Here is a 27,952-nt window from a genome sequence, read left to right as displayed (position 1 = left end):
AATTATACTTGATAAAACGAAATAGGAGATGTGAATTAAGTATTATATGACATGTTGTGATCTTGTACAACACGTACCGGTATGTTGCGAAGTCACGTGGTGTGTAGATTCCAGCACCTTCTTCCAATTTTCTTCACAGTAAATGAAACACATTGTCTCCAGTAAGTATATGCAAGGACTGTTCAGGGAATCTTCAGCCTGTCTCCAGTAAGTAAATTCAAGGACTGTTCAGGGAATATTCAGCCAGTATATGGCAATCAGATTCCATTGGCCACAAGTGGCATGTTCCACTCATGTGTCTACAGTAGTTGCAATGAGTACATGTACATGTATTTGTGTTAATATTTTCCTCTCAAATGTAAATCAAGAAGAATAATCTTTTACCCTGCCAAATAAAAAAGAAATATGGTACCTTGTAAGGTTGACACAAACACAAGTAAAAAGTTGTTTGGATGGTACACTGCCATGAAGGTGATTATATCAGTACAGAAACACGACCAAACAAGGACACAATTTCATTCAGCTTTACTTTCACAGAGAAACTTTTAACAAAGTTCATCTCATTTTAACATGACAGTACATATTTTAAATTAGGCTTAAATTGTTTTGTAATGTGAGACATAACTTCATATATACAACCTGAGTTACACCTGGATTTTGGTTGGTGCTGATTGGACTGTCAATTTCATCTGTAACACGGACTACCTAAATATGTAACAGTTCATCAATGACTTAAATTTTAAGTTTACCCTATAAATCTCCAGATAATTTATTTTGAATATTTGAAATAACTTGTCAGACAAAGACCATGGTCAACATTGTTTCCAAAGTTACCAATTAACGAAGAGAAGCCAAGTTTTATGCTTCAGATGACCTTATTATTTCCAACAGTCGTATTGTATTACAAAAACAAAATTTAATATTCCCCTACCAAGATGAACAGAACTGGAACAGAAGTTGATTTACAAGAAAACATCTACCATAGTAAAACAGGAAGTACAAGATTTACAAGAAAACATCTACCATAGTAAAACAGGAAGTGATGTGAACACATCTTTCCACATCTAATGACTTAAGTCGTTTTTCAATTCTAACAATTACAAATTGGATGTAAACGGGAAATAATGGAAAGTGTTTTTTTTCTTCAAAAAGTAATCGTACTTTGGTGGAGTGATCCTACTTTGCAGATGAAGACACCATTTTGTGGAATGTACCACAGACAAACATTACATCGTAAAGCACTTGGTGGGATGATGGTGTCATCCCAGTTGTTAATTTCTCACAGCAACACAATTTCAAAGATTCCATGCCAAAATAAACAATTTGAAGCAAAATAAATAATTCAATCACCAATCAAAGATCACTTTTTTGTTACGTTCACACTTGTTCTGCAGCGATCTAAGAATAACAGAATTATGATATGAAAATGAAATTCTTGAAAATATTATCTATTAAATAATTTACGATTGATTTCCCAGCGAAATATCAAATACAAAATAAAATATACAAACAGAACACTATGATCAATTACAGCAGATCTATCCTATTGACAACATTGAAGAGTTTATATAAACTGAGATAATGCTGTCAGAGTTGTTGTGAATAAACATAAATTCTAAACATGTACATGTATTATCACAAGTAAAAGTGGAGAATTAGCCACAACAGTAGATCGGTCTTTATAAACTAAAATACTAAAATATTACAAAACGCTCCGTTACAGTTCAAGGGAACTGACACTTCATTTCGTATTTCATACAGTGAAAAATCTTTATAAATATAAACAAGTGTAACAGTTCTAGTCTAGCATACACATACACACATCCTTGTAACACTGACATAGCCACTAGGCCATTCTTCACACATAAAACGCAGACACTTTCTACAGTAAATATCAATAACTTACAATTCTATTTGACACAAACCTGTCCCTTAATGGGAATTCGCTACTCTACATATACAGTGTTAGAAAAAGATAGTTTATCTGATGTATTCATGATTCATTTGTCTGAAAAATTATGACTATGTCATAAAAATATGAGAATTTCACAAAATGGCATCTAAATTAATAGACTATGTCTTGCAGTGTATAAAAATTAAGCAAACCAAAACAGGAAAAAACCATCAATCCTATACAGGCTTAACCGAGTCATAGAAAATAATTAGAGTTGGTAAAATTGAGTTTTCCCCATTAATACCAAAAACATACCCAAATAGAAGATGGAGATAACTGGCAGCAGAAAAAAAACCTTATGGTCAGGAGAGCAGACATTTAACTGGGAAGAAATGTAGTTGATATTTTGTGATATTACAGTTGGCTAGCACAATTTCTGGTAACCATGCACATTTTTATACACCTAATGATGTTATAGTTTTCAAAACAATGTAAATGAAAATTCTTACATTTAAAACAACTGAGTGAACATAGTTAACCATTAAACTACTTCACAAATGTTTAGGAGTACATTTATAAAAAACGTACTAACTATTTTGCAACCAACTTCATATGTATGGTCACATTTTGACCGTATTTGGATTAAAGTTGGACAGACAGAATTATTCCATGGCCAATGACAACAACGTTAATCTGTTTAATCAGGATACAGTAGATTACAACAGGGTGTGGGGACTTTCCTTTGATAGGTAAAGGCTGCAAAATTACTCTATGTGACAGTACAGATATGTGATTGCCTTTAGGGGTATGGTAAATATTGCCTAGGGGGAAAGTACCAAATTTTCAGGTCAGTTTAAACTCAATTGCAAAGCATTAACAATAGTTTTAACAATATAAAGAAGAGGGACCAGGGAAGAATTCTATTATGTTAAAAAGTTACCAGGGACTACCAGATATTCAGTAATGGTAATTATGCTGGGAAACCACACCCTAAATCACTAGGTCTAGTACCAGGAGGTACTGGGAAACCACACCCTAAATCACTGTAGGTCTAGTACCAGGAGGTAATATGGAGACTCATTTAATTTAATTCACTAAAGCTTCCCTATCATGGTGAAACTTCACACTTATGCTGAGGTGTGATACATAACAAAACAAACCATCAAAGAAATTATGTAAAAGAACTGAACGCCCTAGCTTATCTAATTCCATGCTCTAACTCCAAGCCATCCCAATGAAAAACATTTGAAAAAGACAATAAAATGACACTTTAACAGATTTCCATTGAGTTGGTACAATTCAAATGAAGGTAGCTTTTTCATGCGTCCTTTCAAATTCTCCCGAAAATATATTCTTCTCAAAGATATCAGCTCACTGTACTTGTACACTAGTCGATGTGTGGACCAATGCCTCTTGTAACTATTCCACCCTGAATCTTTGAGTTAAACAAATTCAACAGTCATATGCAATTATCATTGGTTTAATGAGTGTCTTTGGACGGATGAGATAATAAACATGAACACACATATGAGAAGCTCAAGATTTGGCTATACTGCGCAGTAGTTTCTCTATCTTCTGGTCGTTCCTTATAATGTTGGACTTGACAGCAGCGATGAGATCCATCTGGTCAGCAATGGCCTGATCCACTTCTCCAAGCTGGGCCTTCATAGGCTCAATGGCCTTATCTGTGATACTGCAAGTACAAAGTTCAATTAGTAATACACACACACAAAAACACCATGCACAACCATACAGAAACAATCCTAAACTACAGCAATGATATGTACACTGGTGGTAGATTGACACGGAACCATTGAAGTATTCCTCAGCTAAATGTTGATGTAGATGTATGTCGCATCATTGGGCACACGTTTATAACGTAGTGTACTACACAGTGCATGTGACAAGATCATTGGTCTTGTGTCATTTTTAGCACAACGGTACATACAGGTACTCTGTCACCTTCAGCAGACAAATGACCAGTGAAGGTATGTACACAAAGGTGTAAAATATGTACGAGTTGGCAATTTAAAATCAATGTCAATAAACATTTATTGAAAATTAAGAACTTTTTTACCTTTGACCTTGAGGTGATAATTGTAGTTGATTAATTACAGTAGACTACACACATACATGTCACATTTTATAAAGACCTTTAAAGGTTTAATAATTATGGTACAAACAAAGTGTGTTTAGACACTTAGGAATCAATACTGAAACAATGTTGCCCTTAGTTTAAGGTGAGATAGGGTGTGAAACAACCGTTTACACTGTACAACTTGGTCAACTTACGCTTTCTCTCTCTTTAATGCCAAAATATGCTCCTTGTTTTCTGTTTTCCATCTCTCTAGCTCTTTCTGCATGGAGTCTAAATCTTCTTGTACATAATCCATGATTTTACCGAGAGGGTTAGCACTACGTGTCAAAGTCTGAATGCTACCACGTAACCTATCGATCTCCTTCTGGACCATTTCACGCTGTTTCCGTCTCTGCCCATCAGACATTGTCGGTCGCTCCTGAGGAAGATATTTTCTTTCATTTAAAATACAATAGTAAATTGGAAAAAAGGTTTTGAAATAATTGATTCTCAAAAGGCTTGTTTTCAATATCCAACATTCTGATCAAGATCTATTTGAATGACACAGCTTTGCAAGCAAACAACTTAATGCACGCTAACTTTCAAGTAGATTATTTAGTGGCAATGTCATTCAAATGTTAATATATTGCAATGAAGGTGATGTTCCCTGCTCTTTCAGTTTGAGGATATGATTGAAGAAGATAGTCATATGTTCAGGCAACACTTCTGAAGATAGCATAAAAGATGATGTGATGATCGTGTCTGAAGACAGAACAAGACAAAGTTCATGTGTCTAGTTACCGCCTCTCACGATAGTGTTAATAAAGTAACCCTGTGCCTACATACCACTTCCGTTTTCCTTGTCTGTTGTTGCTGCTGACTGCCACCCTCTAATTCCTTCTTCGTCTCAAGAATCTTCTTCACCAGGCCTCCATGATCATCCTCATCACTGTCTTCTGGTCGAGATATTGTCTACAACGTTGTCACATTTGTTAGGTTAAAATTAATCTAAATATGAAACCTAAGAACTTTTTGAAGGAAATCAGGTTGGCGAGCAAAGATGACACTCATGGTTCCAGTCCTTACATGCCATGCTTAGTGTGGCAATGTCATAAAAACACTGCAAAATATCATTATATAATCTTCAGGCGTAGGTAGCTTTCTTTCGTATTTTGCAAAATGCTTGTCTCATCATATATCTACAATAGTCAATAGGGAAAACAATGTTTCTCATAACCTTTTAATTCTTGTAAAAAACGTACTTCTAACACGTTACACATGCAGGTTTTGAGGATAGGTGCCTGCACCTGATGATGGCTGCTATGTTTTCAGTGACAGTGAATATACACACCTGATCTGGTTCAGGAGGAGGTGGGGCAGATTCCTCCACCAAAAAGTTTTCATCATCATCTGAATCTCCGCCATCTACTATCACATTGGCTGGCTTCCCACTCCCTAATCTGGAACAAAGAAATGTATAAATTTAAATATTGTTATTGGTATACAAGAAAGTAGGACGATTACAACTACTGGGATGTTATTACATTTACGATGTATTCTTATTTTACACTATTACACAAACTGTCTGATCAAAAACTTGTGCACCTATACTTACTGTCTGATTGTGGGTTTGTTCTCTACCGTTACCTGTCAGACAAATGACTGGTGCACCTCTATTTACAAACCTTATGACTGACACATTTTCAATAATCTCCTGTTTGACCAATGACTGACACATTTTCTATGATCTCCTGTTTGACCAATGACTGGTGCTCCTATATATACAAATCTCATGACTGACACCATCTCTACGATTTCCTGTTTGACCAATGACTGGAGCGCTGATATTTACAAACCTCATGGCGGGCTCATTTTCTATTGTTTCTTGTTTCCTTCTTGGTGGGGCTGGGCGTGCGCTACTTGGCCTATTCAATTTTTTCCTGTAATGGAATAATATTTTCTTAAATTAAAATAATTAATTTAAAAAAAAAATGTACATGTGATAATATTGTAAAGTCATAATATTAGTCATAATAATATTTCAGAATAATGATTTTTTTTTGTTTGTTTGATTTTGTTTAACGTCCTATTAACAGCTAAGGTCATTTAAGGACGGCCTCCCCTGTGTGCAAGATGCATGCGTGTAGTGTTAGTGTGTGTATTTTGGGAGGCTGCGATATGTTCGTGTTTGTCTCCTTGTGATAGCGCGGAACTGATGCCGACTTTATAGTGCTACCTCACTGAAACATACTGCCGAAGACACTCAGCAGGACGCCCCACCCGGTCACATTATACTGACAACGGGCGAACCAGTCGTCCAACTCCTAATTTGCTGAGCGTTAAGCAGGAGTATAAACTACCATTTTTAAAGACTTTGGTATGTCTCGGCCAGGGGACAGAACCCAAAGCCTTCCTCACAGGGGCGAACGCTCAACAAATGGCCAAAAGTGAGGCATTGTCAAGGGAGACATTAGGAAGAAGAAAGTTATTTAGAAAGGAGAAAAGAGATAAGGTCCCAAATTTAGTCGCCTCTTACGATCATGCAATTGGGGGCAGCAGGTACAATTCTTACGCCCTACCTGCATACAGTATATCATAAATTTTTAGACATTTCAGTTACATTACCATTATATGAAAACTTTGCATAACACCCGTAAGGTACTTACGAGGCCGAGACCTGGGGTGATTGATCATCCTCCCCCATGGGTTCTGATGGAGGTGGTGCCTTCTGTGTTGGTGCCCGCTGATGCTGCTCATCCTCTGTGAATGGAATGATACTATGCTATATAGGGGAGGTAATTTTCTTACTAGCTCTGACAGATATGGTGAGCTAATATGTCACTCAAGCAAATAGTATCACCAAGAAAATTTACGGGAAACTTGTCCTGCCATCTTTTTAAACAATACCCAAGTATTTTTTATTGTAACAACTGGTCTAACAGGTCTGTATCACTCACCTGTTGTTGAATGGTATAGGAAAACATAATTGACCTCTGTGACCTTCAAAATGAATCAATGTCAAAAGTATTTAAACAAACTTGACACAAGCATGCTTATATTAGAGGCGAGGTTTCATTATTCTACAACTTCAGGCTCTTCCTTGGATTGTTGGAAGGTTTAGACTGAATTCAATCATGTTACCTTAAAGATGGGCCATTTATTTCAAGCAATTTTATAGCTTCTTATTCCAGAAAACTGTAAGGCGGAATACCACCAATCCATCCTTTTGAAACTTTAAAAGAAGTTGTGTTAAGTGTTTAACATATTTACCGTGCGACCTTGAAAGTGGGTCAAGGTAATTTCTATGACCAAATTTGCTTTAATAGTTCAGTGATAGTTTCTAGGAATTTCTAATTATGAGTCGTTGGACTCACTACATTTGTATATAATGGGGCATTTATGTTTGTTTTTAGATGTCACAATAATTGTTATAGTTGTTTGAAAATTTAACAGATATGACCCCTGTGGCCTTGAAAGAAAGTCATGGTAATTTATTTGAACAAAGTTCATAGCATTTCATTCAGAATCTTAGTAGTCATTTAAGATTTTACACTTCTGATCTCTTTGACCTTTGAAGTGGGTCAAAGTAATCTATTTGTCCAATCTGGCAAAATTTCATTACTACCCGTGTAGATCTGTAGAAGCTGTTTGATCTATATAAAATATTTGACCCTTATGACCTTGAAAATTTATGTTAAGGGAATTTATTTGCACAAACTTTCAACCCAGCAGGCTACAGGCAAAATATTAAGACTTAACACCAAGTGGAGCTAAAATTTGTTTTGAAAAAAAATGACGATGGACAAAGCACCATGGCATAAAACTCACAGACTCTTTGTATCAGGTAAGCTTAAAATGTAATGTATAGTACAAACTAATAGATAATATGAAACTTTGGGTAATATCTAATGCTAACTGTGTTCAGCAAAATGATTGACTTATTCATGATAGCAGATTCTGACAATGGACTTGAATTAACCAGATGATGTAACAATAAAAAAATTGAATTCAATGTGGTGTAAAATAGTGTAAAATACATTCAAGTGTGTGATAACATCAACATGCTGGAATAAATACCTAATTCAATGGACCAAAACGAATCTCATACAAAGTCATGTACAAATAATGTCAAATGCTATACAAAGTCCTGTAACTGGCATCCTCAATACTCCAGGGTATCACTTTCACTCTCAGCACCCCTGGAATATATCATAGCAAAATCGAAGGCTAAGTGGGCACCACAAGTCTGATCCTTTGATGTAGTGCATCAAAGGAATCTCGCAGCAGGTAACTGTAAAGTTGACTGGCTCTGTAATCTTCAAAGGACAGGTATCAGCCTAGCAATTGGTCAGTTTTATTTTACCCGAGACCAATCAAATAGCTATCTGCGTTCCTTCAATTTTGCTATGACATATTCCAGGGGTGCAGAGAGTGTAAGTGAGCATAACCCCTGGATATCGAGGATGTATAACTGGTAGCAGTCTCTTCATATATTGAATCAAAAGGGTATTCATATATACACTCTGTATGTCTTTATGAATTCTGAAATATCAAAACCACAATAGGCTACATACTGGTTAATATACATGAAATATCAATACATAATATGCAAGCAAAGGAATAAGCTTTTCCTCCATCTAAATTATATCTACTACTGTCAAACAAATGCCGGTATTGTAAGAATGTTTATATTTGACATTCAATTATACATAACCTTATTTCTATATTCATCCTAGGTTTAAGTTTCCCCGATATGATCTGCTGTTTGTCTATTCAGTCAGTATAAAACAATTAACGACAACTACATCCCAACACCGATCAGTATACCACCACATTCTACTCTAATGCATGTCCACATTTACTACACCATGTCCTTCAAAACATATCACATTTACTACAACTCCACATCCTTCAAAACCTACCACAAGAACAACTACTGCATATTTTTCAAAACTCGTTACAAACCTACCAGTATAATATCAACTTCTAGAGCATGCCCTTCAAAACATTCTCCCATTTACAACCAGAATTTCTAATTTTTAACAAAAATAATAAAAGCAAATATTTTCCTATGTTAGGAGCGTCATATCAATTGTTTGAATATTACATTATCAAACACTATAATATTGTATCCAATATATTATCTTTATACCATTCTTATACAATGTACTAACAGGTACCTTTATCATAAATCTTACATTACCTCTACACTGGTCTTTTTATAACCTTTATGCCAGTCTTACATTACCCTCTATACCAAACATATGTAACCCTTAATTACCTTTATAATAGCCTATACTATCTATATACCTGCACCAGTCTTATATTTTAACAGTCTTATATTACCTGTATACATATTTATGGGAATATTATATTATTTTATATTACCAGTCTTATATCATACCGATCTTATATTACCTGTATACCAGTCTTATATGACCTATCTACCAGTTATATATTATACCGATCTTGTATTACCTGTATACATATTTATGGGAATATCATATTACAATGTACTTTATATTCCCAGTCTTATATTATCGATCTTATATTACCTGTATACCAGTCTTATATGACCTGTCTACCAGTTTTATATTACCTTTATATCAATCTTATATTACCTGTATACCAGTCTATATTAATTTTATGCCAATCTAATATTACCTTTATCATGCAATGATGATAATAAAATATATACATGTTCTCCTACACTAATCACGTATTATGTATCACAAAAGGATAATTCTTTATGAAATTTGTTTTTCCTATATACACTGAAAGAAGGCAACCTCGTGTTTATAAATTGTCCTGCAGCTACAAACCCGACTATAATTGTTTAAATGTTAAGATTTTTTTACATCCCGTTTTCTACCAATAGATTTTCACAAAATAGGATAATAAATTCATTAATAAGATCCACATGATAACTGGGTTGAGCTTGTGTCCTGTAAAAGGCCTCAACTGATAGGTCTATGATACCCAACTTTTTTTTACATGATAGATACCGTTAACGGTACTGTACTACTAATGTTAAAACATGCCCTCAAATTCAGAAATCCTGGTGAACCAGGACATAATATACAATTGCTCTTAGTAACAAGTCTAATTCAAAATTGACTACCACCCTTATTGTCACAATTCAATGATAATTGAAAACCATGCTTATTTAGTATTGTCACATCTTCAGTTAGAGTTAAGTAACACAATTTTTCTTTACAAACTTAAAATAACAATTAAGTTTAAAAAAACTCATGTTACAGAATTCAAGTCATGCAGTTTTGTTGATCTCCAATGATCCTGTATAGACCTTGTAATGAAACTTCCCCTCCACTCGTAAAGTGTGGCAGGTATCAATGATCAGCTTTCATTAGGGTCCTGTAACTGACATGCCTAACAGTTATTTCATCCTAACACTGCTCACTAGGAGCAGAATATTGTGTTATACAGTAGCAAAGACGGGAAAGTCTTTTACATCTAAAACTATCTATTTAGCAGAGATTTCTTAAAGATTACACAAAAGAAATGTAGAAAGGTATGAGTTGACATGAAGTCTTAGCATAACTGGATTAACTGAACTTAGACTATAAGTTGCATTTGGTCAAGCTGAGGATCTAAGTCACGTCACCTCTCACCCTGTGTCTGTACCATATAATACCTGTTAATATTCTAATCATCAATCATTCATGTGTGCAACAACAGATTTTTTTATACAACTTATTTATTAACTCTTTATGCCAACTTTATGTATAAATCATAACATAACAATATAAACAAGGAAACAAATATTTCCTTTTTGTTTATTTTCGACGGCTGTGTAACCAATATCGTTTAATATTAATTTACTGAATTATAGGCAACATGCTGTACACACCTAAATGATAGCCTGATGGCTGGTACACACTGGAGGGTGAGAGACAGGAAGGAGAGGCAGAGGTAGGGGAGGTCTAGGCAAAGGTTACCAGGAAGGTTTCTGTATACACCATCATGCCCATGCTACAACTACACAACTACAAGTATCACAATCTTTCATGCTGACCTGGCTGTTCTAGGCTAACACATTCTTCACATCTGCTGTTTAGACTTTTTAAAAAGTCTAACAATGTTTTAACCCCATGTATTAAATTTGTTTTCTTATTCATAAATTTTTCAATTTGTGCAATTTTGATTAAATATTGATGAGTGAATTTCTTAAATGTGACAGTTTAAGAACAAAGAATTGGTGTACATAGTACATAACATTTATGTAGATTCAAACGGGATCCAAAAATTCAAACATATTTGTGTTGGTAAAGTAACATCAGTCACTGTCTAATCTTTAGAGAATTTAATTCAGAAATTAGAAGTTGAACTTTTATTTCTTCATGTTAAGATACCAGAAGGGAAAAAGATCTAAACATGAACAGAGATTCAGATTAATATTTTAATAAATTCTCAGACTTCGGCAGTTGTTGGTGCATCTTTACAACACAAGTTTTCAGGGTGAATTTGACAATACAGGTGAAATAAATGCAGACCACGGGAGTGTGAAGATTATCAATGTGCACATTCATATGCCTTGAACAACTCAGATCATTCACCCTAAACTGGACAGTGTTTGTAACCTCTGACATGTCAATCCAAAATTAATAACCAATTTTACACAAGAAATATGGCAGAATATGATATACCATCATCAATATTAAAAGTGACTAGGTTTTAAAAACCATATACCATTACCGGTACATACAAATATCTATGAAAGTCTTTCTTATTTTATGACAATTAATTTGCATTCTGATAAAATTTACAAAAATTAAAACAGAACAACATAAACTATATTAAATTGCTGATGTACTGAAATACAAAATCTTCAAAAGGAAAAAAGGTTTATGTATATCAGAGGCAAAATTGTTAACTTTGTACATCTCAGTAGCTGTTATTTTGGATTAACAAGAAAGAGGATACCAACACCTTCCAACAAAGGGTATTTTACAGGAATTAAACATCATGCCCTTTTGTTTGGTGAAAACCATACCTTCATCACTTGAATCACGATGCCGCCCTGCAAGGTTACCAATAGAATAACAAAATGTACATGCAGCAAAGGAATCATATGTAAGCCACACTCAGAGATGGTCCCAGGGGTAGACAAGGGCTTTAACTCTTACATACTGATCTCAATTTGAGTACATGGTCAATAAGCCTAACTATTTCCAATTTGAGTACATGGTCAATAAGCCTAATTATTTCTAATTTGAGCACATGGTCAATAAGCCTAATTATTTCATCTATTTTTTTTTTTAACAATACCATCTTACAGTTACAGTGTAGAAGGTAATGCCCTGTTAGGCTTCACCTAGTTGTACATCATCCCTCCAGGCTTGCCTGTAGATGTATGACTTTGTTCAGCTATAATATTTCTGAGAAGGAAGGTTACTATTTCCCTGACAAATACTGACTTACTGCAACAAGAATGTTAGCTGCTAGTTATTCTGTAATATCAGAAAAAATGTCTGTTTTTCAGCTATTAAAATGAATCATCCATAGAGATTAATGTAAAGAAATAGATGAACACATTCACACAAAAATAAGATTATGAGGCATTTTTATTTGATATTGCTGGATTGGAAATTTCTTATTTATCTTATTTATATACAATTTTTTAAAAATGCACACACGCAAAGAAATTATCATAAACAGGAATGAAGCAACATTGACAGAGCTTTCAGGAAACAGGTTTTTTGATGTGTCATTGGAATGGGAATTAGTACTCTAAATCTAAAGCGTGTCCATAGCTGATAACTAGTTTATCACATTAACAGCTTTTAAAACTCTTTAAATAATCATTTCCTAAGTTGCAAAGTAAAATGCTGCAGCTGCTACAAAATGTCTTCAGTTCAACTCACTCATGGTAGCTGTGATTAAGAAATATTCTGTTTGCGTCATAATTAATTATGATCAATTGTCAAGTTACATCCAGAAGCAATGCCTAGAATTAAAAACTCAATTTACCCAGTCTGACCAGATTTACATATAGCCTTGATAAAGCTGAACTCCACACTAAAAGCAGACATCCAATAGGCTGGTAATTCTAGTGTACTCAAAGCTACACGACCTGCTAGGAAGCCAAAATAAGTGACAATTTTTTTATTTTTTTTTATTGTCATTAAGTATGAGAGTTAAGATTCCCGATTTCATGCTCTTCCACCAGATTCAGATCCATTAATAGCCAGAGAAATAACATGCTATATTGTATCAATACCAACCAATTCCTCTGTTTTCAGATACAGTCATCATGCAAGTGGCCAGCATGGGTCATTAACATGATTTATCAGGGCAGGCCTCTTGATTTATCCTAATTAGCTTTATTTAAATTGTTTTTCTATGGAGATTTTTATAGACCTGCAGGAATAAAGAATTTAAACAGATACACAGTATACAGTAGTTGTATGAGAGAGAAAGGAGTGGTGATTTCAGTCATAGCTAAGGGGTGATACTGTGTAATATACGTAGGAGTGGTGCTGTCCGAGTGAACTGTGTCGGGGCACTTGGGCGCCAACAGATCATAGAAACTAATGTGTGCACGGAAAGATTTTTCTCGTCTTGGTACAACTTCTTAAGAAAAAAATCCTTTTCCAAACTTGACACAACTTTGAAGGCTCAGTCTTGTCATTATGCAAGAACTGTCACAAGTTCAAAATCATACTTAAGTTTGCTTACTGAACAAATTTTTCTCAAGATGTCTGCACCAGATTTATAAATTGAAAGTTGCACTGTTGACTGGTTTAGTATTATGATAATAGAAGTAATATTGGGTACATGGATACACATTTATATATCTCTTACTGCATTCACGTCTATGTGAAACAACCAATCACCAATGAAACATACAACGTTTACTTCAACAGGATTATGATGGGACATTACTTACAATGATTCACAGGAACATTTATGATTGATGGTAATTATGATGAAATGAAGATCCAATATCCTGTGAAAACTTCAAATTTACTTCAGACACATTTATGTTTCATAGAGAGTCTGTTATTCTATATCTGTCGAGATCCACACTCACCATCTCTGCGCCTCCTGGAACCCTTTGCTGAGGAGGGACGGACTGGCCTCTGCACTTCAGACTGAAAATTACAACAGTTTTATAATCACAAAAGAAACTTTCTACTAAAAACAAAACACATAATTGTGTAACTCATGTCAGTAGCTGGTTATTTAGATTTCTCTTTTTGTTCGGTTATGAAGTGATAGCTCCAGTTTATGAAGTGATAGCTCAAGTTGACCCCGTGCAAATTCAATGGAAGGTGAAGTCATCTATGATATACTTATACAAATTAATATTTCAGATTCTTATGTATTCTTAGTACCCAGACACCAAGATGGTAAAAGACTTGGATAAGGGATTTACTAACCTTTATGTGAAATGATAAAAGAAAATAGTGAAAAAATGCCTTAATAATTAATCCACATAAAATAGATGTAATTCATGTAAATAAATCACACATATACTGATAACAATATTTATACTTCTTATGTCTTTATAATTTCTCTACTTATAACCTTTACTAATGACCCCCGAAACAGATGTACAATTCAATGCTAGCTGTATGTAATACATATGGACACCTTGTCTTCAGAATAGAAGTCATTAACTCACCTCCTGCTTTTCTCCATTTACCATGCCCTCATTTTCCTTGCCTTCATCATCATCATCTCTGTGCTGTAAGTAAGGACAGGAACTTAAGTTTGAATTATACAATACAAAAAACCTGGATCAACTACATTTTTGTAAAGTTAACACCATACTTTTGCCATTAACTAATAAATTATTATTTTTATACTTGTTACTATTGAAATATTTGTGTATATCTTTGTCTTGGTTTCAGAAACATTTTTCAATCTAACAATGGTATAATGTCAATTTATGATTAAACAATTCTGGGTAAAAGTGTTTTCATTGTAACACTGTAAAAATATATGGCAGGTAATTTGACTTTTTATTATTATTTTCATCATCATTTTAAATTGGTTTAACACAGCAGATTTCATGAATTTAATATATGAAGCATTCATTTAAAAAAGGCCATATTGTTTTGCTGATCAACATCGGAAAGCAAAAGCCATTATAAGTGTATGTATTTTTGAAGCAAAGTGGAATTCACTATCTTGAATTAAATTTGTAAATTTATTTATTTCAAACATACTACAAAAGCGGAAAGAGAAATTCTGATTAGTTATCATACTAATAGTTATATGATTTCACATCGTCAATACATATTAAATATCAAACTTTCAAACACAAAGTTCTGTAAAAACATCAATATCAAATCAAATGTACTACCAGAGACTCAGATGTACCATATTTGAGTAATAATGTGGGCTGCTCTAATAAGGACATCCCCAGAGATTTTTGAAACGGTACAATGCTTAAAATTACAGATTTATTTTTCAGTTCTGAATATTTTTCTCCATTCTGGATTTTACATTTTCCAGAATTCATTCAGGTGGTTTTGTTTGTTACACAACTTTAGATATGAAAATAGCACTGTACACCAGTGTATTGATTATAAACAATGCTATCCTAGAACATCCCTTGCTGATACAGTGACTAATGTAATTGTTCAGAATGACTCTGCGTCATCATCATTGAATTCATCTTAGGAGTTGGATACAGAGACCCTTGTGTCTCTGCTGCAGTGGAATAATAGTCAAAATAGCATCACGTATAAATAAAGGCTCCCCATTCGTATGTGACCTGCACCCGGTGCTCTTATTTTGTCAAATATGGTGCATATGTTACAGAGATTGGGAACTCTCTCTTTTTGATACTCTGTACATCAACTGACACCTCAATCATAACTTCTAAACCAGCTATGTTTCTCATGAAAAGAATTAGCCAATTTAATAGCTGGTTTTCAACTGAGGTGAGTTAAATTTATTGTAATCAAGTGTTATTAAGCTATCTAGCCTTGGAAGTCATCTTTAATCTGGAAATTTGACGGTAAACCTGCTGCCAGTTTCTGTAAAATTTTGTCAATGGTAGTACCAACAAACCAAAACTGGTCATTTCATAACAATTAAAAATGACAAAAATAGATACAACACCTATTATGGAACATAATAACCAACTTAACTCCGATAGGAGATAATGACCCACTTAATTTCAACGGAAGGTAATAAAAGCCAACTTAATTTTAATAGGAGGTATTAACCAACTAAATTCCAACAGAAGGTAATGATCAACAATAACTCAGATGGTAAAAACCAACTTATTTCCAACAGGAGGAAATGGCTATTAATTGTAACACCAACAGAATGAACAGTGGACCTGAAGGCGTGTTCTCTTGATGTCCTGTACACTGTAGGGGTCGACCTGGTACACCTGATCCTCTTGGCGGTGTGAGATGTGGGAGGAATTTTCTTGGCCTGGTGTTGAACTACCTGGACTAACATTGTCCTTGTGACGCTTCGACCTCGAGGGACTGCTCTTTGTAACTATGGGCTGCTTGGCTGCTCTACTTTTGTGCAATCTTTTACTGAATTTTGATCGAGAGTCTAGCACAACAAAGTCTTTAGACGATGTCTTTTTTCCTGGTGAAGATTTGGGTGATTTCCCAGATTCTGGTTTGGGGTTGATTTTACTGCTACTGTTTTTGCCGCGGATAACTTTCATGGCCTCTTCCTTTTGTTTCTCCCTGATAGCCATACGACTTTTAGTTCCTGACTTCCTTTTCTTCCCCTCTGTGTCCATGAATCTATTATCAAGCGGTTTCTCATCATCCATCTTTTCAATCTCATGGTGCTCAGTGTCCTGTGTCCTCTGTGCCATCTCCAGGTGTTCAATATTGGGCTGTCGTGCCATCTCTCGGTGCTCCATATCTTGGGATTTGTGTACTATCTCATTACTGTAAGAAACATCTGGCCGTCGATTGACTCGTGGTCGAGCTGCCCCAGGACGACTTGTCCGGGGTGTTTTTGTTACCTCTTCAACCTTTGGACTAGCATTTACAGACACATTCTGGATGGTTTCAATATTCTTGTTTTTCAAATTGGATGACTGAAGTTGATTGGGAATGTCCATGTCTGACAAAGTAGCAAGAAGGTCCATATCTGAGTCTGTATCACCATCTGATTGGTCATCGGCACACAGAAACTCAGCCAGTGTGTCAGGGTCAGGAATTTCTATGACCTACACAGCATATTACCAATAATGTGATAATGACATAGACACGTTAAAACATCTTCTGTACATGGACACTTGACACATCAACACTTGTATTTTACTCAATACTGACATAAAATAATTAGCTTTGTTAGACAATGATACCTTTGATATGATAAGGTTTGACCACAATCATTCAGAAACACCTATGAACATGGGCACAAAGAAACATACACACTTTAAGTTTAAATTTGCATATATCATATTCAATGTACTTTATGAATAAAGGGAAAAGAAAGTTTGTATACAAAGAGTCAAAGCTACTAATTTTGATATAACCCTGGGAACACTGCAGTCTTGGAATTAAGACTTTACACACCATAGACAATAGTTCTATGAGATAGAGATATCTTATATATACTAATGAAAATTTGATAGACCAGACCCTGACCAGGACAATTTTACTAATACATTAGTGTTCAACAACATGAAATAAAGAAAATATCTGTGATACTAAAGGATGCCAAGTAATTTTATAGAAGACTTTTACTCTCACTGCCATACTCATCATTGAATTATAGATTATCACACTGTATTTTCAGGTTTTGTCGTGAGAACAATTTTCTCATCACGTGCACGTTGATAAAATCGAGAGGCCACCACAGGTGGACTCGTAATCATCTATATATACTACTACCTTATATATTTCTCCATTTAAAAAACTCAACTAAACACCATGTTTTCCAAATGACGTCTAAGTTCAATGGTCAACGATCGCCTGTGACAAACGTAAACAAATAGGAGCTTTCTGCGGAAGAATACAATGAACCTTAAAACTACGCAGATTTTTTTTAAAAACAATCCTATCGTCATTGGCTTATTTTCCATATGCACATTTACACCTGAAATGGTCTCACAACATTTTTCCGTAACTTTGTATTGATATGTTTATGACAAACTTTTGTTTTGAGAAAATACATTCCGAAGTGCTGGGGAATGGGAAAATCTGTTCTCGAGTTCTTCTCAAGTCGTTCGCAACTTCTTCTCATACTGGCAAGCAATGATAATGAATTTATCATGCTACCAGTAGGTGGTATAAGGTAGTATATAGATGATAATGCAATATATCATGGGAAAAACTTCATAGACAACTTGGTATGTGAAATAAATGATTCTCATACCCCCAGCTTTTTCACAGTGGTTATCTATGGGTTTGAACACTGACATGTCAGCTAAGGCCATGCCATATGCCTGTTTGTATACCTTTGATCATCACAACAGAAGCCACAGAAATCATCTTGGATTTCAGAATGTTGTATTAAATAACAAACTAAAAACAACAGATACAAGTTATATCTCAAAAGATCTCATCCAATCAGTAATGATGGTAGCCATCTTTGATTATAGCGTGCAGATAATATGGTATTCCTTATAACATAGATATATATTTTCACCGTAAGTTAAACCCCTATTATATTGCACGTTAGCATAATTATAATAACAGTGAATCACTGTGTGAAAATTTCAGAAACTGTCATCAGAACTTAACTTAAACACCAAATTATACTAGGTGGATTAATTTTATCAAATCAATCAAGTTGAAAATAAAATACAATTTGACCAGTAGATCTCACCTTTTTCCTCCTGTCTCTATCTTTGTGTCTGTCGTCCCTATCCCTGTGTCGCTCCTCCCTGTCTTTATTGTGGCGGTCATCTTTCTCTCTGTGGCGATCCTCCCGATCCTTGTGTCGCTCGTCTCTATCCCGTGACTTGTCTTTTCTGTCATCTTTCTCTTTTTTCTCTTCTTTCTCTCTACCTCTTTCCCGATCTCTGCTCTTTTCTCTATCACGTTTCTCCTAATCACCAATGAATATACTTTTTTTTTTATCTAAGTATCACTATTAATGGTTTTAATAGTTCATCTACCTAATACATCAAAAACTGATTAATAGCGAGTGCTAAAATTGTTATACACATTTCTCACTCAAAGGTGCATCATATTTATCATTGTATTATATATAATTACAGTTAATTTAATCCATCAAAAAAACCTCTAAATGTACCATAGAACAATGACTAACAGAAAACAAAAGACCATGTTGCCTGTACCACTCGGACACCTGCTATTTTAAAGTGTGACTTTTAGATTTCTGGTTTTTCAGTGGAGGAAAAAGTTGGCTCTGGAAAGATTAATGGATGTCATGTCCTGGCATATTAACTCACAGGCACTTTGTCACAAATTCTCACAAAAACTTTATCTGACTATCAGTCAGATTTTTTTAACATTTCTTGTTCACGCTAACACAACTTAATGTACTATGAAACTTTTGCTACAGAATTATGATAACCAGTCTGATAAAACAATAAATTTGACCCACACTATTCTGTACTATGACTTTTTTTTTATTTACAATTATGACTAAGATTATTCCGGGCTGTATAAGTAATACCTCTGGTTCTTTTCTACGCTTTTCTTCTCTGTCCTTTGATTTCTCCTTCGCTGGTTCTTCTTTGGAACCTTTGTTCAGAAATTTGCTCACCTGGGCATCATAGTCACCCTAGAGACATCAACAAACAGGGTTTTAGGGTTGTCATGTATAAATGTATTTGAATTTATATTAGATACTACAATTTCACTTAGTTAACTTGTACATGTATACATATTTCCTACTTATGATCATGGATCCACTGTAAACTTCAGTATAAAATACACAAGTTTCATGCTACACATTATAATAATTTATAATACTGTGACACTTTGAATTAAATACATAACAAAATGGCAGTCAGAATGATACCTTTACAGAAAGAAACTATACCTTCATATTGACAGCTGCTGCTAAGCTCTGTAAGAGTGCATTTGTCTGTTCTGGCTCATGCCCTGCCACAATCTTACTTGGTTTAGCTGAGACAGACTTGCCTGTTACTGAAGCTACAAATATGCACCATTAGTAAATAACATGGGATGAATATTTAGACTTTTCAGCTACTAGAATTATTTAGTTTCTATTTCACTATTTGAGAGTGACCTCATACAATTTATTTTGATTTGTAACCTCACATCTACATTTTGTATGTCGGTCATTTTTCTGGAGTGTCTTACTGCAGTAATCATATGACAAATCTGTGTGTTTTCTAGCATCAAGTTGGGACTTTTTTCCAGTATATTAAAATAAAACGATTCTGAGGATGGATAGTTGCAAAAGAACTAAAAAAAGAAAAAAAACTTTGTTCAAGCATATTCTTGAACATATTCTACTTACAGGTGAAATCAATAACCTTTTGCAGGAATGCCATTTTGCTTTCTTTTTCCTGAAAAGAGAACAAAAGACGCTCAATGATAATCTTGAATTCATATATATTTTCTAATGCTTTGGAAAAAATTCCAGTAGACTATAACCTGTATTTAATGCCATTTGTTTGATAATCCATAATTTATCTTGCTTAATTATTGTACAACATGCCATAGCAACATATTTTAAGGTACATGTACCCTGTTAGGTTTTTTCAGTTTCTTTGTCTAGCCCAGGCACATCGCTTTTATGACACCAACATTTTTCTGGACAAATGGTGTCAGTATTATGTAAGATTTTCTGTATCTTTACTTAAAAGCATAGAAAGAAATTCTTAATTTTTTAACAGTCTCAGTGCCTATTTTATATTAATCTTAAAAAAATAAATCTTTTTAAGCTTTTTCCATTACCTATATATATAGCAAAAAGCATCCATTTTCCACATTCCCAATTTTGCCAGTTAAACTAAATCTCAATTACAGGTAGTCATGAAAACAATACAAAACAATGGTCCATTTTTTCCCCCTGAATTTCAATCTATATAGACAATTAAATGTGATCCTAATTCTTAGTGACTTATTTTTAAAAATAAACCATTCCTCAGATCAAATTTTGAGACCAATTTCATTTATAAGATCAACATATTGGTATTATTAAACATTTTATTAACTCAAAACTTACCTTGACATTTTCTGAATTTAGTTCAGATTCTGTGAATAAACCCTTCATAAAACCAGTTGTTTTTATTAGCTGAAATAACATAAACAAGAAATTAAATGTGGAACACATAAGCAGCCAGTTTATGAGATACACTAGAATTTATTAAATAACTACAACAGCAAGTTCATACCAGACATTTACCTTTTTGTGATTAACTACTACATTGTATGTACTGTAGCATAGTGTAAAATGGAGTTACGAATTCTTCGAATGCTAGTCGTTTCGGTACCAAGTCATTTTGTGAGTTCCAAAGACGTTACGGGACATGTACATAACACAAGATGTTTCGGGACTTAATCAAATCGTTTCGGGACATATAAAATGTTCACTTATAATTACATTTCACTCCTGTTTCATATAAAGTCCTGTAAAACAAGTATGGTTTTAGACTATGACCTGTGTCACGACCTACCCTACTCCTATAACAAAAGAGGCCTCTGGTTGGCCTTTTTTTTTTACTCGGATATGATTTTGCCGACCGTAATGCGGCGCCTGTCAAAAATTTACATTAAGTAATGGTATCTACAGAAATTGAAAAATCCTGAAATGACTTTTGACATGTCCCGAAACAACCCGAAAAAAGCCTCGAAACGACTTTCGTCTTGTTACCGAAATGACCCGAAACCAACTCTTCATGTGATATATGTGGGCCATCTTCAATACTCCAGGGGTTACACTCTATGTACCATCAAAAACTGAGGGCATGCAGCTAGCTATTTGATTGGTCTCAGGTAAAAAAAACACCAGCAATCACTAGGCTGGTACCTGTCCGTTGGAAGATTACAGAGAAGCGATGCCAGACTTCAAAACCATGTCAATTTTATTATTACGCGACGGCAAGATTCCATTGATGTTTATCAAATGATCAAACTTTAAATATTCTGTCTCACCACAAGGTGGCACACACTGAGTTTTTGTTTTTGTCATGACATATATATTCCAGGGGTGCACATAGTGTAAATGAGCATAACCCTTGGGTATCGAGGATGTGTACAGCCCATTTGAAGGGAAAATGTATTTAATGTGTCTAAAGTCCCTATTACACACAGTATTAACTATTACTGACTTTGTTGTCTACAGCGTACAGTGCATTGTACTTGGGTGCAATCAGTGATGCTCTAACATATGATTATGAGCATGAAAAGTTCTTTTTATAGCTACTCTACAACACACTATTAACAAATTAAACATTAAGCAACATGACATTTTCTCTCTGGATCTGATTTAGCTACACTTTCCCAATTCATTTAAGCACAGTCTGCTGTCAAATTTTAAAAGAAAAAAAAAGACTAAAAAATGTTATTATCCTTTCATCAATTTCTTTATAACAGTAGATATGTATTCAGCAATCTTATTTTGAATATAACATATTAAATACGGTAATTCCTGTTCGAACTCTACTGTACCTAAATCTGAGATTTATTAGCTACTTCGTTTGCAAATCTCCGAGTTCAAATAAATGCAGTTACCACAGGCGAGCTACAGTAAGATTTCAAGTTTATATAGCCCGCTGTGTTTGTCAAAGTCTAAGCACGAGAAAATGTCAACCACAGTGACGCGCCATATTATTTCAGTGATAACTGTAGGGCTAATCAAATAATGATGTGGTTGTGTCTTAACTCTTTTACCACTTACCGATGTCATAACGTCATGAAGAAATCTAAATGGTGGTTTGGATAACAATTTTTCTGTCAACGGTGGTTTCTTGATGATTTTGCCCAGGGTGTCCTGGGTTTTCTTCATTACTTTCCCATCCATGTTTAAACTTTAAGGTTCCTCTGGTGAATTTGAATCAAGTTCAACCATACGTCTGCTCTTCGATAGTACAGTAGCGTTAAAACAGAATCACTATCCCCTGTTCATGTCAACAGTTATTCGTGCTTGCAGACGGAATTCAATACCACAATTCCCTTTTCCGGAAATGTAAAACATTTCTACTTCCGTTTTAAATGTTTACAGTTGCTAGGGAGCAGGTGCCTGGCGGCAACACGTTGAAATATCCCCTACTCATAAGCCGAAATTATATGTGTTTCGGGAGTTATCTTCGTCTCTTATATCTGCTTTGCTTTGTTTCATCTCCTTACTGTAAATCTTAAGAAAAGTTGACATGATTTTAATATTCAACATGTCATCATGCATAGATCTAGGTCAAAGGGAAATAACTCCCGTGACAGATTAATACATTTATGTACAAAATTACCTATTCACAATACAAATTATATATATATATATATGTACATATACACAACCAGTCGGTTGTATATTTGTACCGGCATCTAAGTTAACATTTCTTGACAGGGCCACCGCTTTCAAAAGCTATAGAGTGTCTACAGTGAGCTTTGGTGGTTTCATGTAACTTATTAGGAAACCATACACACAAAAACTAACAACACACCAATTGACTTTTGACATGTGACATGTGAAGCCGTCAGTGTGATACACCTATGACATACATTAGTAGCAATTTGTTGTACTAAGAATTCGCAAAAGTAGAAGAAGTGAGGTGATAATCTACTTTCTAGCATCCTAAAAAAGCCACAACTTTCCCTTTGTTGTTTTCAAAACTTCTTTTTCTCTCTCACGTGAATGTTCCATCATGTCAAAGGAACTGCGAACATCCTCAAAATGTTGAATATTTGCTCAAGACCCAATTTAAGATCAGGGGTGCCCGAACTTACATCGAAGCCGATCTTGCCCCGGTCTCTCCCATATTATGAGCTTAATTAATACTTTAACAAAGTATCAATTACTTCAAACTAAAATGAAAGAAATGCAGTAACATAATAAGAATCGTTTAAACGTTTACATTGTTATCCCCCGACAGCCTAGCCGACCGGCTCACCACAAATTACAAAACAAAATCGTATCATTCAGAATGATACCGTCAGTTTGGGATAAATACTGGTGCTAAGTTTGTTTTAAACACAAACAGTAATTGAACACTCATTTAGTGAACTTTCGAACTTTCTTTTGTCAAGCAAAGAGGGTAAATGATCGGTGTCGACTCAATTCACTCGAAGTAACAATGTCTCCAAGAAACATACTAACGGCATGGTCACTATACCATACATAACAAGGAGTGTCTGAAGGACTTTCAAGAGTGTTATGCAATCATCACATCAACACGCCTCTTCGACCATCAACGCCATCAAGCAACCATGAGTTTATCCGAAAGACGAAACGCTGATGGAAGGGTTTACCAAATTTTATGTAACAACCGCAACCTTACATATATCAAGGAAACAAGCTGGACATATGGGATACGTATTAAAGAACATCAGAAAGATGTTGACTGGACCACGGAACAGCAATTCAAGAAATAAAAGGAAAACATCGGGGAAACAATTAGCACTGGTCACAATTTCTAATGTACCATTTGACGTCGTCAACAGTATTTCCCATCTGTTTACTCTTACACTCATTATACTTTTCTCTGCTGCTGTGAGTGGGATGATAGTGTGACCTGATTGATGTTACAGCTGATACGTTAGTAGCAAAAGAACATATTTCAGATCGTACGACAGGAATGTGTTTATAACTTCCTAGAAGTCTATTACAGACAATGTTTCAGAGTGTAGAAGAGGGATTTATTTATAACTTCCTTAAAGTCTATTACAGAACATGTTACAGAACATAGGACAGAGATTATTTATAACTTCCTAGAAGTCTATTACAGACAATGTTACAGAACATAGGACAGAGATTATTTATAACTTCCTAGAAGTCTATTACAGACAATGTTTCAGAGTGTAGAAGAGGGATTTATTTATAACTTCCTTAAAGTCTATTACAGAACATGTTACAGAACATAGGTCAGGGATTATTTATAACTTCCTAGAAGTCTAGAACTCTATTATATGAATCACCAAAAGGACAGAATGATGTTTTCTCTATTTCTTTCGGAAAGAAATGTAACCGATAATAGAGAAGACATGTAGGTTTTTGCAAAAGAGTCATACACATATGCGGTGCTGATTAAATTATTGCGTGAATTCCGCCCAACCACCCCTAAGTTATATGACCCAATTGGTAACCCCTTTTGATTAAATCTTTATCAACATGTTACGCTTACATATTATAACCTATACACATTTCCCTTTTATCCAGATTAACTGTTATATGCGACATTGTACAGTTGTTTCAAACATGATGTTTTCTTAACATTGTTCGCTCATTTGGAAGGAAAAGCGCCATCTCTCTGGCCATCAAAAGGAGGACAACAACAGGAATGGAGGAGACACCAAAACAAACGGGTAGACATCAACAGGGAAAAGAGAGGACAACAACAGGAACAGAGGAGACACCAAAACAACAGGGTAGACATCAACAGAAACATAAAAGGGAGGACAACAACAGGAACAGAGGAGACACCAAAACAACCGGGTAGACATCAGCAGGGAAAAAGGAGGACAACAACAGGAACAGAGGAGACACCAAAAAAACCGGGTTTACATCAACAGGGAAAAGGGAGGACAACAACAGGAACAGAGGAGACACCAAAACAAACGGGTAAACATCAACAGGGAAAAAGGAGAACAACAACTGGAACAGAGGAGACACCAAAACAAACGGGGACACATCAACAGGGAAAAGGGAGGAAAACAACAGGAATGGAGGAGACACCAAAACAAACGGGTAGACATCAACTGGGAAAAGGGAAGACAACAACAGGAACAAGAAGACACCAAAACAACCGGGTAGACATCAACATCAACAGAAAAAGGGAGGACAACAACGGGAACAGAGGAGACACCAAAAACAAACGGAGAGACATCAACTGGGAAAAGGGAAGACAACAACAGGAACAAGAAGACACCAAAACAACCGGGTAGACATCAACATCAACAGAAAAAGGGAGGACAACAACAGGAACAGAGGAGACACCATAACAAACGGGTAGACATCAACAGGGAAAAGGGAGGACAACAACAGGAACAGAGGAGACACCAAAAACAAACGGAGAGACATCAACTGGGAAAAGGGAAGACAACAACAGGAACAAGAAGACACCAAAACAACCGGGTAGACATCAACATCAACAGAAAAAGGGAGGACAACAACGGGAACAGAGGAGACACCAAAAACAAACGGAGAGACATCAACTGGGAAAAGGGAAGACAACAACAGGAACAAGAAGACACCAAAACAACCGGGTAGACATCAACATCAACAGAAAAAGGGAGGACAACAACAGGAACAGAGGAGACACCAAAAAAACGGGTTTACATCAACAGGGAAAAGGGAAGACAACAACAGGAACAGAGGAGACACCAAAAAAACCGGGTTTACATCAACATGGAAAAGGGAGGACAACAACAGGAACAGAGGAGACACCATAACAAACGGGTAGACATCAACAGGGAAAAGGGAGGACAACAATAGGAACGGAGGAGACACCAAAACAACCGGGAAGACATCAGCAGGTAAAAAGGAGGACAACAACAGGAACAGAGGAGACACCAAAACAAACGGGAACACATCAACAGGGAAAAGGGAGGAAAACAACAGGAATGGAAGACAAAAGGAGGACATCAACAGGAATAGAGGAGACACCAAAACAAACGGGGAGACATCAACAGGGAAAATGAAGGACAACAACAGGAACAGAGGAGACACCAAAAAAACGGGTTTACATCAACAGGGAAAAGGGAAGACAACAACAGGAACAGAGGAGACACCAAAACAAACGGATAGACATCAACAGAAACTGAAAAAGAAGGACCACAACAGGAACAGAGGAGACACCAAAACAAACGGGGACACATCAACAGGGAAAAGGGAGGAAAACAACAGGAATGGAGGAGACAGAAAATCAAACGGGTAGACATCAACAGGGAAAAGGGAGGACAACAACAGGAACAGAGGAGACACCAAAAACAAACGGAGAGACATCAACTGGGAAAAGGGAAGACAACAACAGGAACAAGAAGACACCAAAACAACCGGGTAGACATCAACATCAACAGAAAAAGGGAGGACAACAACGGGAACAGAGGAGACACCAAAAAAACGGGTTTACATCAACAGGGAGAAAGGAGGACAACAACAGGAACAGAGGAGACACCAAAACAAACGGGTAGACATCAACTGGGAAAAGGGAAGACAACAACAGGAACAAGAAGACACCAAAACAACCGGGTAGACATCAACATCAACAGAAAAAGGGAGGACAACAACGGGAACAGAGGAGACACCAAAAAAACGGGTTTACATCAACAGGGAGAAAGGAGGACAACAACAGGAACAGAGGAGACATCAAAACAAACGGGAATACATCAACAGAAACAGACAAAAGGAGGACAACAACAGGAATAGAGGAGACACCAAAACAAACGGGTAGACATCAACAGGGAAAATGAAGGACAACAACAGGAACAGAGGAGACACCAAAACAAACGGATAGACATCAACAGAAACTGAAAAAGAAGGACAACAACAGGAACAGAGGAGACACCAAAACAAACGGGTACACATCAACAGGGAAAAGGGAGGAAAACAACAGGAATGGAGGAGACACAAAATCAAACGGGTAGACATCAACAGGGAAAAGGGAGGACAACAACAGGAACAGAGGAGACACCATAACAAACGGGTAGACATCAACAGGGAAAAGGGAGGACAACAATAGGAACAGAGGAGACACCAAAACAACCGGGAAGACATCAACCGAAACAGAAAAAGGGAAGACAACAAAATGAACAGAGGAGACACCAAAACAACAGGGTAGACATCAACAGAAACATATAAGAGAAGACACCAAAACAACCGGGTAGACATCACAAGGAAAAAAGGAGAACAACAACAGGAACAGAGGA

At 35.6% G+C, this 27,952-nt stretch overlaps 1 protein-coding gene across 3 annotated transcripts; it reads right to left on the bottom strand.

Moving 5' to 3' along the window:
* Positions 1–1,017: 1,017 nt before the first annotated feature.
* LOC110459344 (TRAF3-interacting protein 1-like) lies at positions 1,018–23,121 on the bottom strand. Of its 3 annotated transcripts, XM_021511554.1 has the most exons (16): positions 22,773–23,030; positions 21,099–21,167; positions 20,388–20,436; positions 19,944–20,056; positions 19,575–19,682; positions 18,759–18,980; positions 16,291–17,151; positions 14,620–14,682; positions 14,026–14,086; positions 11,986–12,012; positions 6,638–6,731; positions 5,828–5,911; positions 5,323–5,431; positions 4,818–4,943; positions 4,187–4,410; positions 1,018–3,587 (listed from the first exon to the last, which is right to left on the bottom strand). In XM_021511554.1, exons 1-16 carry the CDS (start codon positions 22,893–22,895, stop codon positions 3,431–3,433), a joined length of 2,490 nt encoding a protein of 829 aa, XP_021367229.1. In that variant the 5' UTR covers positions 22,896–23,030; the 3' UTR covers positions 1,018–3,430. The 3 variants fall into 3 exon arrangements, with proteins under 3 accessions (XP_021367229.1, XP_021367232.1, XP_021367230.1); XM_021511557.1 differs by lacking the exon at positions 16,291–17,151 and having other exon boundaries at positions 22,773–23,121; XM_021511555.1 differs by lacking the exon at positions 11,986–12,012.
* Between the last annotated feature and the right edge of the window lie 4,831 nt (positions 23,122–27,952).

Source organism: Mizuhopecten yessoensis, unplaced genomic scaffold, assembly GCF_002113885.1.
Source record: "Mizuhopecten yessoensis strain PY_sf001 unplaced genomic scaffold, ASM211388v2 scaffold10045, whole genome shotgun sequence".
Taxonomy (NCBI): domain Eukaryota; kingdom Metazoa; phylum Mollusca; class Bivalvia; order Pectinida; family Pectinidae; genus Mizuhopecten; species Mizuhopecten yessoensis.
Note: the sequence above shows the minus strand (reverse complement) of the source record. Positions and strands in the feature narration are given on the sequence as shown.

Excerpts from the sequence above, each read along its gene's own strand:
- LOC110459344 (XM_021511554.1), bottom strand. The coding sequence starts at position 22,895 with ATGGATGGGAAAGTAATGAAGAAAACCCAGGACACCCTGGGCAAAATC. Across the intron at positions 17,152-18,758 it reads ATAGAGACAGGAGGAAAAAG|GTCATAGAAATTCCTGACCC; the intron begins GTGAGATCTACT and ends TATGCTGTGTAG. Across the intron at positions 5,912-6,637 it reads TCACCCCAGGTCTCGGCCTC|GAAAAAATTGAATAGGCCAA; the intron begins GTAAGTACCTTA and ends ATTCCATTACAG.